Raw genomic sequence first — 17,569 nt, 5'->3', positions numbered from 1 at the left:
TGAATGTTGTGAGACTGAAAGGCTACCTTGTCACTGGATACATCACCGTTCAAATAAAGGATGCGGCCGCTAAACTTCTAGGCGTGGTGTAAGGGTGTGTGACTTAGCCGTGGAAGGGCTGTGATGCTGGAACATCGTAAATGTCCCTAGGGACACCTCCATGGGAAGAGGAGTCGAGGGATGATTCGACAGGAGCGTATGCCTGACTCGGGACATCAACGTCTTGAGAGATGTCAGGGTGAGCTTCATCGTAGGCATTTCTATCATGACCAAACGATGAGGGATGGTCAAAGTGGTTACTGTGAAAGTCTGACTTGCTTCCAAATGCATTTGGGGGTGCAGTTGCTTGTGGCTGAGGACCAGTGTAGGATGAATCAGATCCTTTTGGGACGGGACTGGCATCGGCGTGTCCTCTGTGAGAGAAGCTGTCGGATGAGTAGTCATTGGTGGGTTGATCCCTGTGGACTGTGGATGGAGAAGCTTCGTAGGATCCAGTCTGAGATTGGGAGCTTCCAACAGGGTTTAGATAACCGGTTGATTGTACAGGGGCTTTTGTAATGATAGACGGGGTAACAGGATTAATGTCTGCCGTGATGACACGTGCATTAGGAGTTGGGATTGTTGGGTTTGGCAACGGAACCGGATCTGATACAACGGGGGCGTTCTTAGGAACAGATTCAGTTGCATCTGTTACATCGGTAGTTTGAGGAACAGGCGGAGAGACAGCATTTGTAACGACAGCCTTAGCAATTGCTGCATACACTGGGCCTGGGTTATTGTTGGGAGATCGAGGAAGCACTGGTGTGTTTTCAAGATGTGTCGGTTCGTGAACGACATTGGCATTAGCTTCTTCATATGGTTGGTCAGCATGATGAGCTGGTGTGGCTCTAGCATAGCTAGCTTCATTTGGTTGTTGTGGAACCTGTTGAGTGCTAGGCTGTGGGTCATTAACACTGCTACCAGCGGATTCAGTCGAAGCTCTAGTGATAAGATCGTCTAAAGGAGCAGCTGTTTGTTTCTCAGGTTGATAGCTTCCAGCTTGAGGTGAAACAGGACCATTAGTGTATTCTTCATCTTGTCCGCGATCGCTCCTAGCATCTGAACCAGGACTCCCTTGTGATATACCCTGGTTGTCGCCTTGATGAAGAGCAGCACGTGGTCTTTCCTCAGCGTAACGATCTTGGTTACGTGCAGGATTATATCTTTGAGCATCCCTTGCATCATCATAATCGCTCTGCCTCTCACCACCTTCATCATAATTTCCACGAGCTCCGTTACCTTGACCAGCATCTCTACCATCATATCCCTGACCACGATCAGCATCTCCTCCATCAGACCCAGGGCCTTCTGTTTCCTCACCATCGCGAGGGATAAATTTATCAGAATCGGATAGTGACGTGAAGTCATGGAGATCAAAACCAAAGGTATTTTTAACTCTATTTGCATCTTCCCCAATAGGTCCGAACAGGGGGGAACCGGTATCCGTGTCATGGATTCCCCCAGGGAAGGCTGGCGGTGTTGGGGGCTTCTTAAGGTTGGAAATTGAGGGAGACAACCCGGTCGGTCCAGCAATGCTCGACCCAAAACCACCACCAAACTGGTGATCTCCAAATGGTTGGGAATGGATGTTTCCTAGAGAGGAAATGTCAAACCCGAAGGAAGGACTCGCAGGTTTAGGGTCATCATGAGAACTGAAGGGCAAACTTTGAGCGGCATGAGTTTGGAATGGATGGCGCGTTTCAAAGAAACTGTTGCTCTTCACTGGCTGTGAAGAAGTTGACCCGAAGCCGAAAGGAGCTTCTCGAACGGGCTGTGATTTGGGCGTGCCAGCAAATCGTAACCCATCAGAGATGCCAATCACGCAGCATCCAAGTACGTCGTTGCTAGGACCCCTAGTTACCTGTAGGTTAAGACAAAGAGCAAGATAAAATCAAGTATGCTGAACAAAAAAAGTTAGGGGTCATGAATATCTATTGGGATGTTACTTTTTCAGTGAGGACAAAATACCCCCCAAAAATATTCACTGTATTCAGTACATATAAAACAGATAGTAAAGATGACATATGATCTAAGTATTCATTGTTAAACGAACCCGCGAAGATCCTGATAAGAATAGGTTTTCAGCAAACCAAGAGGTCACTCTTGTCATGAGGGGACTAACGGGATCGGGTTGCCAGACTCCCTGACTTGGTTGATGCATGTCATCGTATTCCAATTGCGTGGATCGATGTTAATGGGATTGTCTGGTCCAGCCTCGATTATTTACAGACCGCCTTAATATAGCTGGAATATTGCTGAGTGCGGCGCTGAACAACAACCAAACAACCAAACAAACATTGTTTGTGATGAACTGTGTTCGATATGTTTACGCGAGTGAGTTGGGTTTAACGCCGCTTTTAACAGTATTCCAGTTCTATCGTGGCGTGTCAGCTTAATGTGGGAGGAAAGCCCCAAGTGATGCAGGTCTCAGACGTTTACCACTTCGGTGAAACCCACGAGCACGGGTATGGTGCTGACAAACCAAGAAACACAATCTGGGCGAACCGGGATTCGGACCCACAATCATAGGTTTCTGGCGTGCCCAAGGGACGCAACTCTGCACAGTGAATCGCGGCGCCTTAGACGACTGGGCCACCCGTGCCCCCGATATGTTTACGATTTTTATAGATATATAGAAGGAAAGTGTAATTTTGTAGTTTTTTCGACAGTCATATGAACCATTATCATTGAACTCAATTTCATTATTATTATAAAAATATTAAACGGTTTTTAGTACCCAAAATTAAATTCAAACAAAAATCAAATCATAGGACAGTAGTCATGAAGAAAATTATTAAAGTAAAATATGTACCCACCACAAGTGTGTGTCCAATGATTGAACTTTGGCCGTCAAGCGTGGCAGCACTAATGGCCCTTATTGCCTGGTTGGTTGGATTCTTGTAGGTAGCCAGGAAACCCGTAGGACTAGAAAGAAAATGATATAATGGTGATTAAACTGATCGCAGACATGTTTGTTTGTTCGCGTGTTGTTTAACGCCTCATAATCCACAATTCCAGCTATTTGAGAATACCCGAGTCAGACACCATATATTAAATATGCCATTGGAATACGATGACACGCAAGCTGCTGTAGCGCTACGACTGTCGTGAGTCTATTTTAATGTATGGGAAGCACGATTCCCTCAGCGCTAAGATCGCTTTGTACAACGGCATCCAGGTTGCCGAAACAGACCACGGATCCATTTACGGGTCGTACGCCATTCACAGGATGCTGGGGATCTGTTCTACTCCGGAATCCCATGGATACGCATCTTCATGGCAGTAATGATGCTGATGCTTATTTCAGCGGTTTGCAATCATGAAGTGAAAAAAACCACCGTCAAAAACTAATACGTGAGTGTAGACGTGGCCATGGTATGTAGGTTCAGAGGCATCTGGTTCATCACGTCTGATGCCATTAACCTAGTCTATTGTTTGTAGTTTAACGCACTCAAGCTATATGGCGGCGGTCTGTAAATATTGATTCTCGACCAGACAATCAAGTGATTGACATCATGAGCCTCGAGCTGGGTAACGATGACATCCATCAACCAAGTCAACGAGCCTGACCACCCAATCCCGCTAGTCGCCTCTTACGACAAGAGGGTTGCTGAGGAACGATTCCAACTCGGATCTTCATGGGTGTTATCCTGACCTAGGACACCCCTGAGGCATTTGGTTTATCACTACTTAAATACCGGATCTGACCCGATTTAACATATGACCAATTGTTCAACTGGAAATATAGAACTTTAAAGTTACAGAACTTTAGCCATGGAACTCATTTAAGGAAACACTAAACAACTATATGTAGGGGTGATTTATACAAAACAAAATCAGCCATTTTATACAGTTACTTGGGAATAAAGATAATTCATTTACCTTCATAATGTCCTTGTCTTAATTGACATCATTAATGTCATATTTAGGATAATACTTTCTTAGTGAAGTACAGATTATAGTATTTTTTTAGCTTAGTCCCATTCGGGATTCGAACACACACTGTCAGGGTGAGGCACCTAATCGCCAGCTCATATAGTCAGCCATCTTACCATCAAAATGAAATTCCGACAACTGGTAGTCTAGATCACATACTTTGTGTATCCCTCCGACAAGTGTACATTGTCAGAGGGGTACAAACTTTACGAAGAAAGTGTTATTCCAAATATACATTTGCTACATTTGACCACTTTCTAAATGACCTTGTGTGTTCATAACTTTTGGCCATGGGAGCCGTGCCAATTTACGCTTGTCCGATTGGTACACAAAGTACATTATCTGGACTTCATTTTGTGGAAGCCTCGGTGGCTGAGTGGATTAGATGGCTGACTCTGTGTGCCTGTGGGTTCGAATCCCGGGATTCAATGACATTGAGTGTTCATCATTAATAGTAGTTACAGGGATTGAAACTGAATTAACCCATTTGTATAGACAATATGTACAGTAAATTACTTTTATAACGAACACGCTTATAACGAACCGACCGATATAACTTATTTCTTAGTCCAGGCCATTTGCTGTATATATGCTGTATATATGCTCAACATGAACTACGTTTATAACGAACTACAATTAGTGGTCCCTTTGAGTTCGTTATAACCGTATTTTACTGTATATGGTAGGGAAATACGGGGCATGCAATACACTGTCACTATTATATCAAGATAGTCCGTAGGAATTAAGGCTATATGATACCGTCATCATGACGATGCTCATTTAAAATATATACTTGTTTTGTAACTGCTGTAAATTTCAGAAAGATACCCATATACTGTTGGTTAAATTCATCGACGTCACTTTTACAGCAGGACAACGTCACGAGTTCTACTGAATGACAATAACAACATAATAATGATAATTTATAATATAAATTTTGAACGAAACTGTTACACCACAGAGTATAAATGTCTTGTTGAAAATTCATGAAGGAATGACTTTAAATACTCGGTATGATAAGCATGATATTTCGTTATTCCTTTGCATGAAGCATATGCATTGCGAGAGAGGTCGCCAGCAGCGGCAAGCAGCGATAAAGAGCGTCAACATCAGCAGCCACCGGTATAAAGCGTAAAGCATAAAGAAACACTGGTAAAAAGCGGCAAGCATCAACGAGCACCATTAACGGCGGCAAGCATCAACAAGCCCCGGTAAACTATGGTAAGCATCAACAAGCACCGGTAAACGACAGCTAGCATCAACAAGCACCGGTAAACGACGGCAAGCATCAGCAAGCACCGGTAAACGACGGCAAGCATCAGCAAGCACCTGTATACAGCGACAAGCACCAGCAAGCTTCGGTATGCATCGGCAAGGATCAACAAGCACCGGTGAACAGCGGCAAGCATCAGCAAGCTACGGTATGCATCGACAAGCATCAAGAAGCACTGGTAAACAGCAGCAAGTATCAACAAGCTTCCGGCAAACAGCGACGAGCATTAGCAAGCTACGGTATGCATATGTAGTAAGCAACGTTTTAAATCAAAAAGCATCAGCAAGCATCGTGCAAACAAGCACCAGCAAGCATCGGTAAGTACCGTTATATAGCTGCAAGTATCAGCAAGCACCGGTAAACAGCGGCAAGCATAAGCAAGCATCGGTTAAAAGCGCCAAGCATCACCTTACAAACAGCGTAACAAAACGACATTAAGAAGGGCATTCTTAAGCGAGCTACAAAATCCATACACATTCTTTGCCATTCTCCGCCTCCTACGCCGCGCATGCACAGGTTTACCATCTTTCCTGAAAATAGAGACGTGTAGAAATTCTTATATAGACAGTATAACTGGTAACGCTGCTACGTTTGATTGTAATCGCCTAAGTAATCAGTAACTATATCTAACTGTTTGATTGGCATTCTAGAAGTTGGCTAAAAAGTAAGAAAAAACTGTAACTATATCAGTAATCAACAACAATATTTTTTAACATGATGATGATTTCACTGATTTACTCAAATACAATGAAGAATGCCAGTTATTGATAATTCAATTTGGTTAAACTGGCAGTGCATTGTAAGCCATGTTGCTGAGCCAAATATCCGCGTACAGAGCCTTTCATGCTGTGATAAGTTACTAGTTTTACTGAGTATGTTCAGCAAATAGTTCAAATTGATACCCCAGATGTACACATATACGTCGCATCCAAGATTATTGCACTTATATAGCGACGTGCATGTACGTGTGTGTGTGTGTGTGTGTGTGTGTGTGTGTGTGTGTGTGTGTGTGTGTGTGTGTGTGTGTGTGTGTGTGTGTGTGTGTGTGTGTGTGTGTGCATGCTGCTTGTACTAGTCCGGACTGATGCCGATTTATAGTGCTAGCACACTGAGATACCATGCCGCAGTTTAACAAGAATACCCTACTCAGACACAGTATACTGACCTCGAGCCCGCGTCACTAGACCACGTGCACGAAGGCGGTCCCGTACACATATTAACTCCCCAAAACAAGTTATAGAACACTCACAATTAGAAGGCTGCTACCAGCCATGACAGATTAACTATAGTCATATGAACAATCGGGTTTTATCCAACTTCGTTTGAGTTTTATACATCAACAGCAACACAGATGATGCTTGATTAATGTGAAGACTCAAGGTTCACAAACCGTCCCTGTCAGTCTGTTCAATAGACCCGTGAAGATCCGGGGTAGAATAGGTCTTCAGCAACCCATGCTTGTCGTAAAAGGCGACCATGCTTGTAAGGGACGACTAACGGATCAGGTGGTCAAGCCGCTGACTTGGTTGATGCATGTCATTTTATCCCAATTGCGTGGATAGATGCTCATGATGTCAATCATTGGACTGTCTGGTCCAGACGCGATTATTTATCGCCTTCATATAGCTGAAATATTGCTGAGTGGGGCGTCAAACAACAGGCAAACAAAGACACAACCAACAAACAACCAACAACAAGAACAACTACAAACAACAAACAAACAATCTATTCATCAAGACATCAACACACTTTCGACACATGCGTCAATACAACACTGGCACATGGTGGGCATTGTAAGCTGAAGGGGCGGTCGGGTAGCTTAGTGGTTAAAGCGTTCTCTCGTCGCAGACCTGGGTTCGATTCCCGACATGGGTACAATGTGTGAAGCCCATTTCCGGTGTCCCCCGCCGTGATATTGCCGGAATATTGCTAAAAGCGGCGTTAAGCCATACTCACTCACAGTAAGCTGAACACAACGCAATGCTTATGTCAATCCTACGCCATAGAATATATTAGGAGCATCAATAGCGTGTTGCTATCTTAAATTGCCTTCCTTCATGTTTGTTGTTAATATAAGCTTTACATTTGCTGAAAAAATATCATTAGATGGAATTGCTCGATCGCGCTGGACTGGTAATAGAGCACTGTGTCGTAGAATAAGACTGACCTTGGATTATCTCTAGCCCTGAAGACTCGTCCTGTCGACTGACAACCATTCCCTACATCGCCGTATTCCTTGACGAGGATTGTGTAGACGGTGTTGGGGGGTTCTGTTCTGTAGCCGCCTAGCGATACAAGGACCTCTAGGGGATCCCGTGCACCAAAACAATCTGACGGCTGAAACACACAGAGGATACATATATGTACCTGTTCGTGGCTGTAGTACTGTAATCTGTGGTCGCGAAAGATGACCAGGAGTTGAGTTGGCTTTGTTATTATTGTTGGTATTATGTTATTTTGACCCGTGAAGGTCCGGGGTAGAATATGTCTTCAGCAGCCCATGCTTGCCGCAAATGTCGACTATGCTTGTTTGTTGTTTAACGCCGCACTCAGCAATATTCCAGCTATGTGAGGGCGGTCTTTACATAATCGAGTCTGGACCAGACAATCCCATGACTCACATCATGAGCATCAATCAATCATTTGGACTTGATGACATGCATCAACCAAGTCAGCGAACCTGACCTCCCGATCCCGTTAGTCGCCTCTTATGAAAAGCATGGGTTGCTGAAGACCTATTCTAACCGGGATGTTTACCGGTCGCCCCTGTTTGCAATACCTGTGAGGTGTCATTTGACAGACTATAGTTTGTGTACGTACAGGTGCACAATACCAAATACCACAAAGAGACACTGAACACTACCAAAAGGCTTTTATAATATGTGTCGTAAATAAAAGCGACACAAATATTTGCGTAATCATAAGAACCCTCTAATAAACTGCTAAAGAACACCTTCTCGTTTAATATGGTACACATGTGAAGGATAAAGCAGGTTCATATTATTTAAAACATCTTAATTTTCGCTACCGCTAAACAAAGATCTCAGGACATCCCATTAGAAGGTTGCTCTGACGTGACCCGTAATGGGATGTCCTCAATTCTTTGTTAAGCAAGTATTAACGGCTGATTTTAAGGAGTGAGTGAGTATGGTTTTACGCCGCTTTAAGCAATATTCCAGCAATATTACGGCGGAGGACACCAGAAATAGACTTCTCCCATTGTACCCATTTCGGGAATCGAACCCGGGTCTTCGGCGTGGCGAGCGAACGCTTTAACAACTAGGCTACCCGACCGCCCCTGATTTTAAAAAGATTAGAATGGCACTTGTCCAGCGTTGAGTTCGTCATGGGCGTAAATGGATACAAACGGCGCCATGTCCACATCGTACAAGTGCAATACAGCTTTCTCGTGGCACCCTTTCATTTATTGCTTTAAAATGATGGACGGCAATGTATCGGAATCATTCAGATGCTATCGTACATTTCAATTTAAGATAATTTAGAAAAAGCTTTTTGTCACACATTGCTAATAAGACTTCAAAGTAATTCCAAAGTATGACTTCAAAATATGTTCTCTCTGTTTATTAGGCCCCATTGACCTAAGAGGTAGATACAGTAAACTACGGTTATAACGAACTCAAAGGGACCACTTATTTTAGTTCGTTATAACCGTACTTCGATATAAGCATATATACAGCATATATACAACAAATGGCCGGGACTAAGAAATAAGTTCGTTATATCGGTCAGTTCGTTATCAGCGTGTTCGTTATAACCGTAGTTTACTGTAGTTGACAATCATCAGCGCAATGTCATGTATTATGTTAGGGTTTGAATCGCATCAGTGAACAGTAAAAAAGAAGATATGATCACTGGTATATTGTAACAATCCCGATTATGAGATTAATCCTGCTTGGAGTGAGTGAGTTGAGTTTAATGCCGCTTTTAACAGTATTCCAGTTATATCACGGCGTGTCAGCTTAATGTGGGAGGAAAGCCCGAAGAGATGCAGGTCTCAGACGTTTACCACTTCGGTGAAACCCACGAGCACGGGTATGGTGCTGACATACCTAGAAACATAATCGGGGCGAACCGGGATTCGAACCCACAATCATAGGTTTCCGGCGTGCCCAAGGGACGCAACTCTGCACAGCGAATCGCGGCACCTTAGACGACTGGGCCACCCGTGCCCCCCTACCCTGCTTGGAGAACAATGGGATGACATGGCAGGATGTTAAAACTGAACGGGTAAGATACGGTCTTGGTAAGTGATGCAACTGTTGTGGAGCCCGCAAGTATTCCAGATTTGGGGGCACGGTAGTCGAGTCGTCCATGGCGCTACAGTTTGCTTTGCAGAGTTGCGTCCCTTGGACACGCAGGAAACATATGGTCATGGGTTCGAATCCCGGTTCGCTCCGTTCATGTTTCTAGGTTCGTCCGTTACATACCTGTGCTCGTGTGTTTCATCAAAGTGCATCACTTCGGGCTCTCGTCCCACATTAAGCTGACACACCGTGGTATAACTGGAACACTGTTCTAAGCGGCGTTAAACCAAATTAACTTACTCATTGACTCACTGCCTTCCATATTTTTCACGGGGTATTATACTAGGTCATGAGCAACGAACAACGATGACGCAAAATCAGCCAGATTCAAGGTTTAACAACCCTAATCTTGTTTTATCCCACTCTAAAAGCGACAGAACCTTCCCATAATGATCAGCAATCCTGCTTAAGGCAGCATCCTTTGTACGATGAGGGGTCTAACCCTCCGACTCCCCTGAATCCCGAATACTAACTTATTTTTCAGAATCAAGGATACCACTTAACACAAATCTCAAAAGCATTAAGAAAAAGCGAGATCTGAATTTAAATTACTGACAAAAATAAAATCTATAAAGGATTTTTTCACGTTGACCACTGTAGTTCTTCAATTTTTATTCTGCGTACCAAATTCGATTTTATTTGCGACCCGCGTACCACGTTGCACATTCTTAATACCTCCTAAATAGCCCCTGAATTCCGAGAACCAAAAGGAGGTTGGCAGCTTCAGGTGTTCGCGAAAAGTAATGGTACTGGGCAGCTATTCCTGCTTCTTGTAGGGAATATTATTTATAAACCGATTAATTAAAAAAAGATATCCTGGAGTGTCACGGACTTTGAAGACACCATTACCCGAGAAAGATATGTAGGTGAGATTATTTCCCAGTTAATTCCCAACCGAAAATCGATTAATCAATGACAACTCGCCTCGGTGTCTCCTATCAAACAGTTTTCGCATAACTTCACAACATTCGCCATTGGGAGTTGCAGTTTAATCACACGGGGCGTGGCCAGAATAACTGTGATGTAGTGTTATTTAATACGATCGGCCGTGGGGGACATAACATCCTTTTCGCGTTTTTTTAAATTTTTGTTTCATTATCAATTTGACAACTTCACGTTTCATGTCGAAATACCTAAAAATTAAATTAAAAATCTAAAATTAGTACACCTGTTATTGAGAAAAAAACGAAACAAGGTGCAAGTACAAGAAAATGGGAATCACAGAAAAAGAGGGGTAATAGAATTACACGTAAGATCTCGTGGACCAGAGGTACAGTAGCTCACCTGTATTCCAAATAAAAATAATATATGAATTTGTGGTGTGGATGTTGAGGTGAGAAACAATTACAGAAATTTATATAAACCCTGATTGGAATATTTCTACCGCTCTGTGAAGTTTTCTCATCATGAGAGAAAAATTCTCACCAAGGTTGAAATAGTTGTCCGTGGTTTAATTGTTTTTTTAATTATAATGTTTCTGTATTTTCCATTTTCGGCTTTTCAAATCATTATGATTTCATCCATGATACCAGACGTATTATCGTGTCATGACCATTCCTAACAAAATTTCAAGAGATTTGATTAATATTCAGGATTTTTTGCTTATATCTTTGTTTTCATTACATATCCGTGATTTGATTAACACATTTCCTGGTTAAGCATTTTGTTTTTGAAGCTTTCAATATTAAGCATGCTGTAGCTTGTGAGTTGCTGAAAGTCTACAAAATCTCTATAATCAGGTGTAAGTTTATCAAAGCTAAAGAAAAACTAAAAAACGTAAAATGATAATATGTCCCTAAGAGTTAACCGTACTTTAAGCCTTACCGTGAGCTGCCAAAAGTATTTTTTTGTTGCTTGAAAGTAAGGTTGTGATGCTCGATTGTGTGTTTAGCGTTCTAAGTGAGATAAATACGCCATCTGACGGGTTAATGCGTTTTCGAGCAGTGTGAACCTCGGCTTCAAAAGCACAGCGGCAGTCTGGGAATGTGAGCGCGATGTTCAGCTGCAGAAGCAGGTCGACATAATGATAATTTTTTCGACATCCTGTGTATAATTTTCTCAGAGGACATCCTGTCATTCTTAAATTACGGAACACATGTTGCCTGCATTCATAATATTTTGCGGTTTTCAAATTTATATGGGATGTGACAATATAATTAAAGAGTGGTAGCATGCTTGTGGAAGTAATGGAGGCTTTGTACAATGTTTGTTATTTGTAGAGGTTATATTCTTTTATAAACCTACTGGCTGTTTGTGTAACTCGATATGGAGTTTTTGAAATTGTGGTAACACCTCGCAGGAGGGCTTACAATCATTGTAAACCCTTGATAGAACAAAAACTACGAACAGCCTACGAGACGCACGTGCGGATTTCGTGCCATTGCGAGTCGTTGCGAAACCCACGTGCTGAGGTCACCGGTTTCATTGAACCGAGTTCACGACTGCAGGCGATATTTCATCTCCGATACAGGTTAAGCATTTGAGAGTTTTTATTACAGTTATTTAATTAAAAACGTTGTCTATGCGATGAGTCGGTTTATAAGTTAAACAAACAATTTCTCCTCGGGATTACCAGCGATTGTAAACCCTGACATTCGGTGACATACCGAGAGGGCCGTACATTAATCCCGAAGCGATAGTAGTACTAGTAGTGGTAGTAGTAGTATTGGTTGTAGTGGTCTTGGCAGTGACAATTGTGGTAGCGGTTGTGGTTGTGTTTGTTGTGTTTTGTTGTTGTTTATTGCTGCACTCTCACGCTGCAATATTCCAGCTATATGACAGCGGTCTATAAATAATAAAGCCTGGGCCAGATTATCTAGTGATTGACATCATGAGCCTCGATCTACGGGTTGCCAAGTCATCTGAGGCGCCGCAATTCGCTGTGCAGAGTTGCGTCCCTTGGACACGCAAGAAATCTATGATCGCCCCGATTATGTTTCTAGGTTTGTCGGCACCATACCGTGCCCGTGGGGTTAAGGTAGTATCAGGCAGTCCCTTCTGTATTCCCAGGACAAATTTTGCGGTAAAAATGTGTAAATTCTGCAACCAAGTTAATAAAAATGATGACCGCCTCCGTGGTCTTGTGGTAGAGCGTCCGCCCGGAGAGCGGAAGGTCCGGGGTTCGATCCCGGGCCGCGTCATACAAAAAGACGTTAAAAGATTGTACTTGTTGTTACCCTGTCTGGCGCTCGGCATTAAGGGGCTAAAACAAGGACTGGTCGGCTCGGAGTCAGTATACTGTGTCTGAGTGGGGTATTCATGTTAAACTGCGGCATGGTATCTCAGTGAGCTAGCACTATAAATCGGCATCAGTCCGGACTAGTACAAGCAGCCACACACACACATACACGTGCATGCAAGTCGCTATATAAGTGCAATAATCTTGGAAGCGACGTTAAACCCAATTTCACCTCACCTAATAGAAATGATACCAGTATCCTGACCTACCGGTCGCACCCGTCACAACCACATGCAAAGGAAAGTCAATTGTTCAGTGATTTCATTATTAAGTCTCATGGTATACCTTCTGGAATGTTCAATAAGGAAAGTTTATACTCGTAGGTATGCACAATACACATAATACATATCACTTATTGAGATCCAGTACTCACAGCTTGTGCGAATTCTACTGTGCCCTCTATCCCGGTTTCCGAGTTGATCCTACAGGTTGCGTAGCGGGCTGCAAGGAGATATAAAGAAAAAAATATGAATTGTTAAATTACATGCTGGATACATATGATAAAACAAGAACTGAATGTGAGTGAGTGAGCATTGTTTTACGCCGCTTTCAGCAATATTCCAGTAATATCACGGCGGGGGACACCAGAAACGGGCTTCACATATTGTACCCCTTTGGGGAATCGAACCCGGGTCTTCGGCGTGTCGAGTAAACGTTTTCACCACCAAGATACCCCACCTGAGTGAGTGAGTGAGTGAGTGAGTGAGTGAGTGAGTGAGTGAGTGACAACTAAGATAACATTTTGAGAAATTGGTTACCCCGTTCGTGGCGAGGGTTATGTCAGTCCACAGATTTAAATCTGCGATCAGGGGTTCATCCACAGAGGACGCCTCCGTGGTCTAGACGATAGAGCGTTTGATCGGAGAGCGGAAGGTCGGTGGTTCGATGCCCTAGCCGCGTAACACCAAAAAACGTTACAAGATAAAAGGTATTGTTACCCTGCCTGGAATTCGCCAGAAGGGATAAAAGAAGGACCGGACTTAGTGGGGTGTTCATGTTACACTGCGGCATGGTTTCTCAAGGGTCTAATACAATAAGTCCGGACTAGTACAAGCAGCTCACGCTCCCAGTATGTTAAAGTATGGGCGATAAGATATATATTCTGAGGTCGTGGACCTGATACGTCATTATAATAATCAACATTCGTGCATTGTATATAATTAATATGCATTATTAATTGGTTGCTTCATAATGGGTTTGATCTTTTCTCGCGTACATCTAACATTTAGTATGTGCGGTAGGTTCTACACATGTATATTTTAACTACATCACGGCGTGTGGGCCAAAGCCCAAAATGATGCAGACTAATGGCGTTTACGACTTTGGGGGAATACACGAGTAGGGGTACATGGTTTGGAGGAAACAGGATCATACTCAAGGCGAAATCCCTGGTAAGCGAATCATAGTACAAGGGACACAACTTCGCACGCCTTGACCAGTGTTGACTGTGAAATACAATTTGATCGTAAACTTATTGATTAAAATGAGTGAGTATGGTTTTGCGCCGCTTTTAGCAATATTAAAGTAATGTCACGGCGGGGGACACCAGAAATTGGCTTCACACATTGTACCCATGTGGGGAATCGAACCCAGGTCTTCGACGTGACGAGCGAACGCTTCAACCACAAGGCTACCACACCGCCCCTACTGGTTAAAACATGTCGTCAGTGCTTCAATATTTATACATATCTTCCATCAGACATTGCAGCTAAGCATATCAGTAACCTAGCCCACATTACCATCCGTATAAAGACAACGGGATTAAACTTTTATAATAACTTTTCAAAGGAAAATCTCAAATGAGCGAAAGTGTATGTTCTTGGAAGCATATGCCATTTCGTAAATGATGCATAGGCGTATATGTGATCGGCCTCGACCAGTGCGATTGAACGTACTAATTAAAGGGATGTCCCCCGGTTGTTTAACAACATTACGTGAGAAACTACACCCAAATCGTGTTGTCATTGCCCGGTCTTCTAAGGTTCCGTAATTTAATGTGCAGAGTTGACATCCGTGATACAACAGGATTACTGTTTAAAACTCAAAACTTATGTGTGGATTCCAGGGGCCACTTGCACAAAGCCATCTTAGCGCTAAGATTATCTTAAGCCTATGTTAAAGTATGGGAGATACAATCATCTTAGCGCTAACATCGCTTTGTGCAAGTGGGACCAGATCCCCAACCTATTGTTGTATTAATCATGACAACTGTAACTATAAACAAAATATTAAAATAAAGCCTTATGGCTAGTTTCCTTTTACATATGAAAACAACAATTTAATTTTTTATTGCATTTGCCAATGAGCCTCATATGACAAAATTATAAAACTAGAAATATAACTAAAACTAAAGCTCCCCTTACCGTTCTGAGCGCCACAATCCATACAAAAACATCCTGAAGCCAAAGAAAGAATAAGAAGGGACCGTTGAAACATCATTGCCGCAGACCCCTCGCAATTATTCCTGTAGCACCTTCAACACACGCTACCTTCACTGGACTTGGCAGGTGGAGATACAGGTACTTTTATGCATCCATGTGCATCGTACACTGCCAATCATATCCCCTCCCCTGTGGTTTTATGTCCTCATAAACTTAAATATTGAAATACTTGACATCAGTGTTATAGAATATGGAAATGACGTATTATGATAGAGAGTATTGAAATGTGGAGGGTTGTTTCACGGCTACTTTATAGTAACGTCAATCTTTCATCAACTTTTTTCTTATTTCTGCATACTGTTGATACATCTGTAATTATCATCCAAAACTGGCTCCCACAGGAGATATCGCTTGGGTGAGATCAAGTGATATCTACACTGTAACATGGTAACCAATGACGTCACAATCAAATGACAGCACTAATGGCTCTACTACTGAAGCTGTTAGCAGTACTTTTTACACTTCAGACACTGCTTATTACTGTCTACAAACTGAAAAATGGAAGAATGGAATTGGAAGAATGATGTTGGATGATAAATAAAATCTCACCCCGTGCTCGTGGGTTTCACCGAAGTGGTAAACGTCTAAGACCTGCATCACTTTGGGCTTTCCTCCCACATTAAGCTGACACGCCGCGATATAACTGGAATACTGTTAAAAGCGGCGTTAACCAAACTCACTCACTCACTCACTCACGGAGGTTTGGAACGTTTACGTAATACGCGTCGTAAGGCGTGCTTTAGCATGTCAACACAGGATTGAATTACAGGGTAAAGTGCAATTAACGTTAAATCCCCTGGAGCTAGTTGGACAACAACAGTCGCTAATATGTATTCGGGACATAAAAGTCCCTTACAGTCGTATCGGATATATATGGAAACGTATTTTCAAGGACAATTACCTTATTTTAAATGAATACATATTCTATATAAACATTATGATGTTCATATTGATGTCAGTTAAAAGCATTGAAACTGAACGGCTCCAAATGTCATTACAAACTTGCACACGTGTAGCTTAAACGCTTAATAACACAAAGCCGAAAAACTGTTTGTTTGTTTGTTTGTTTGTTTGTTTGTTTGTCTGTTTGTTGTTTAACACCGCACTCAGTAATATTCCAGCTATATGACAGCGGTCTATAAATAATCGAGTCTGGACCAGACAATCCAGTGATTGATGTCATAAGCATCGATCTACGCAATTGATATACGATGAAATGCATCAATCAAGTCAGCTAAATGACACTAGCAATTGCAAGATCGTGAGGTGTACAGAGAAATGAGTTGTGCTAGCCTTTTTATGTATCTAAAGTTATTAGTAATGCATCATCAATAAGAATAATAAGCGAACATATTTACTCCTGTTATATTAATTAAAATACTGTGTATTTCTAAATAAATGGACTTTAATAACTTTCATTTGAACGTTTATTCTGATAAAGCGTTTAATTGGCATGGAGAAATAATCAATTATTTTATCTCAACCCAGTTTAGATTACTGTCAGTGGAATTCTTGTTTCTTATTTAAGTCGCTTTTCGACAATAGAAAACTTTTGAATTCCATGTACAGTAACGATACTTGAATTATACACCTGCTTGAAACGCGTGTATCGTATTTCAAGGGAATTAACTGCTATGGGATTAAAATGTCCGCATCTCGCGTGACAAACACGGAATCAGTCATACACTTAAACTATCAATTACTGTCAGTAAGAGCATTAAACACTCATAAATTCACCATAAATGGTTACTTTCGACTTAAACTGTTTGCCTACGTGTTGATTATAGCCACATTTGAATATCCGTTCAAAGATGTGTCTAAATTGACGGCATTATAATGACATAAAACATCGATAAGTAGTAGAATAGTGTAAATCACAAGATTAACAAGCGGGACCTACCCGAGATCCAACGTTAATAACAACGTACAGAAACACGGTGGGGTCCAGACTGTTGAAGTACATTCATATATTCCCGTTTGTCCTTCAAAGTCCTGTTGTTAAATTGTTTCCTGGCTTGTCGGAGATTTTATTGCAGCAATAAAATCATCAAGTTATCGTACTGCACAGTGGGCAGGTGTCATTGTTCTGACAAATCTGACAAATCTGACAAATAGTATTGTTTTCCTGCAAGTGATAATATTTTCGCCAAAAGTCCTGTTTTCTACAAATAATGTTGTCAACGTTTTTCTGATATTTATTTACTTTACACAGTGGTTGAGTAGCCCTTTGTGATTAAAGCGTTCGCTTGCTCGTCACTCTAAAGCCTCGCTCACTCACTCACTCACTCGACCCGTGAAGATCCGGGGTAGAATAGGT

General features: G+C 42.1%; 1 protein-coding gene across 1 annotated transcript; it reads right to left on the bottom strand.

Moving 5' to 3' along the window:
• Positions 1–103: 103 nt before the first annotated feature.
• Positions 104–3,714, bottom strand: LOC125372830. Its single transcript, XM_048383486.1, has 3 exons — positions 3,695–3,714; positions 2,856–2,964; positions 104–1,900 (listed from the first exon to the last, which is right to left on the bottom strand). Exons 1-3 carry the CDS (start codon positions 3,712–3,714, stop codon positions 104–106), a joined length of 1,926 nt encoding a protein of 641 aa, XP_048239443.1.
• Positions 3,715–17,569: the final 13,855 nt, after the last annotated feature.

The sequence above is a fragment of the Haliotis rufescens genome, unplaced genomic scaffold (genome assembly GCF_023055435.1).
Source record: "Haliotis rufescens isolate VD_foot unplaced genomic scaffold, xgHalRufe1.0.p SCAF_49, whole genome shotgun sequence".
Taxonomy (NCBI): Eukaryota; Metazoa; Mollusca; class Gastropoda; order Lepetellida; family Haliotidae; genus Haliotis; species Haliotis rufescens.
The sequence above is the reverse complement of the archived record's forward strand: the minus strand, read 5'-3'. Positions and strand labels throughout refer to the sequence as shown.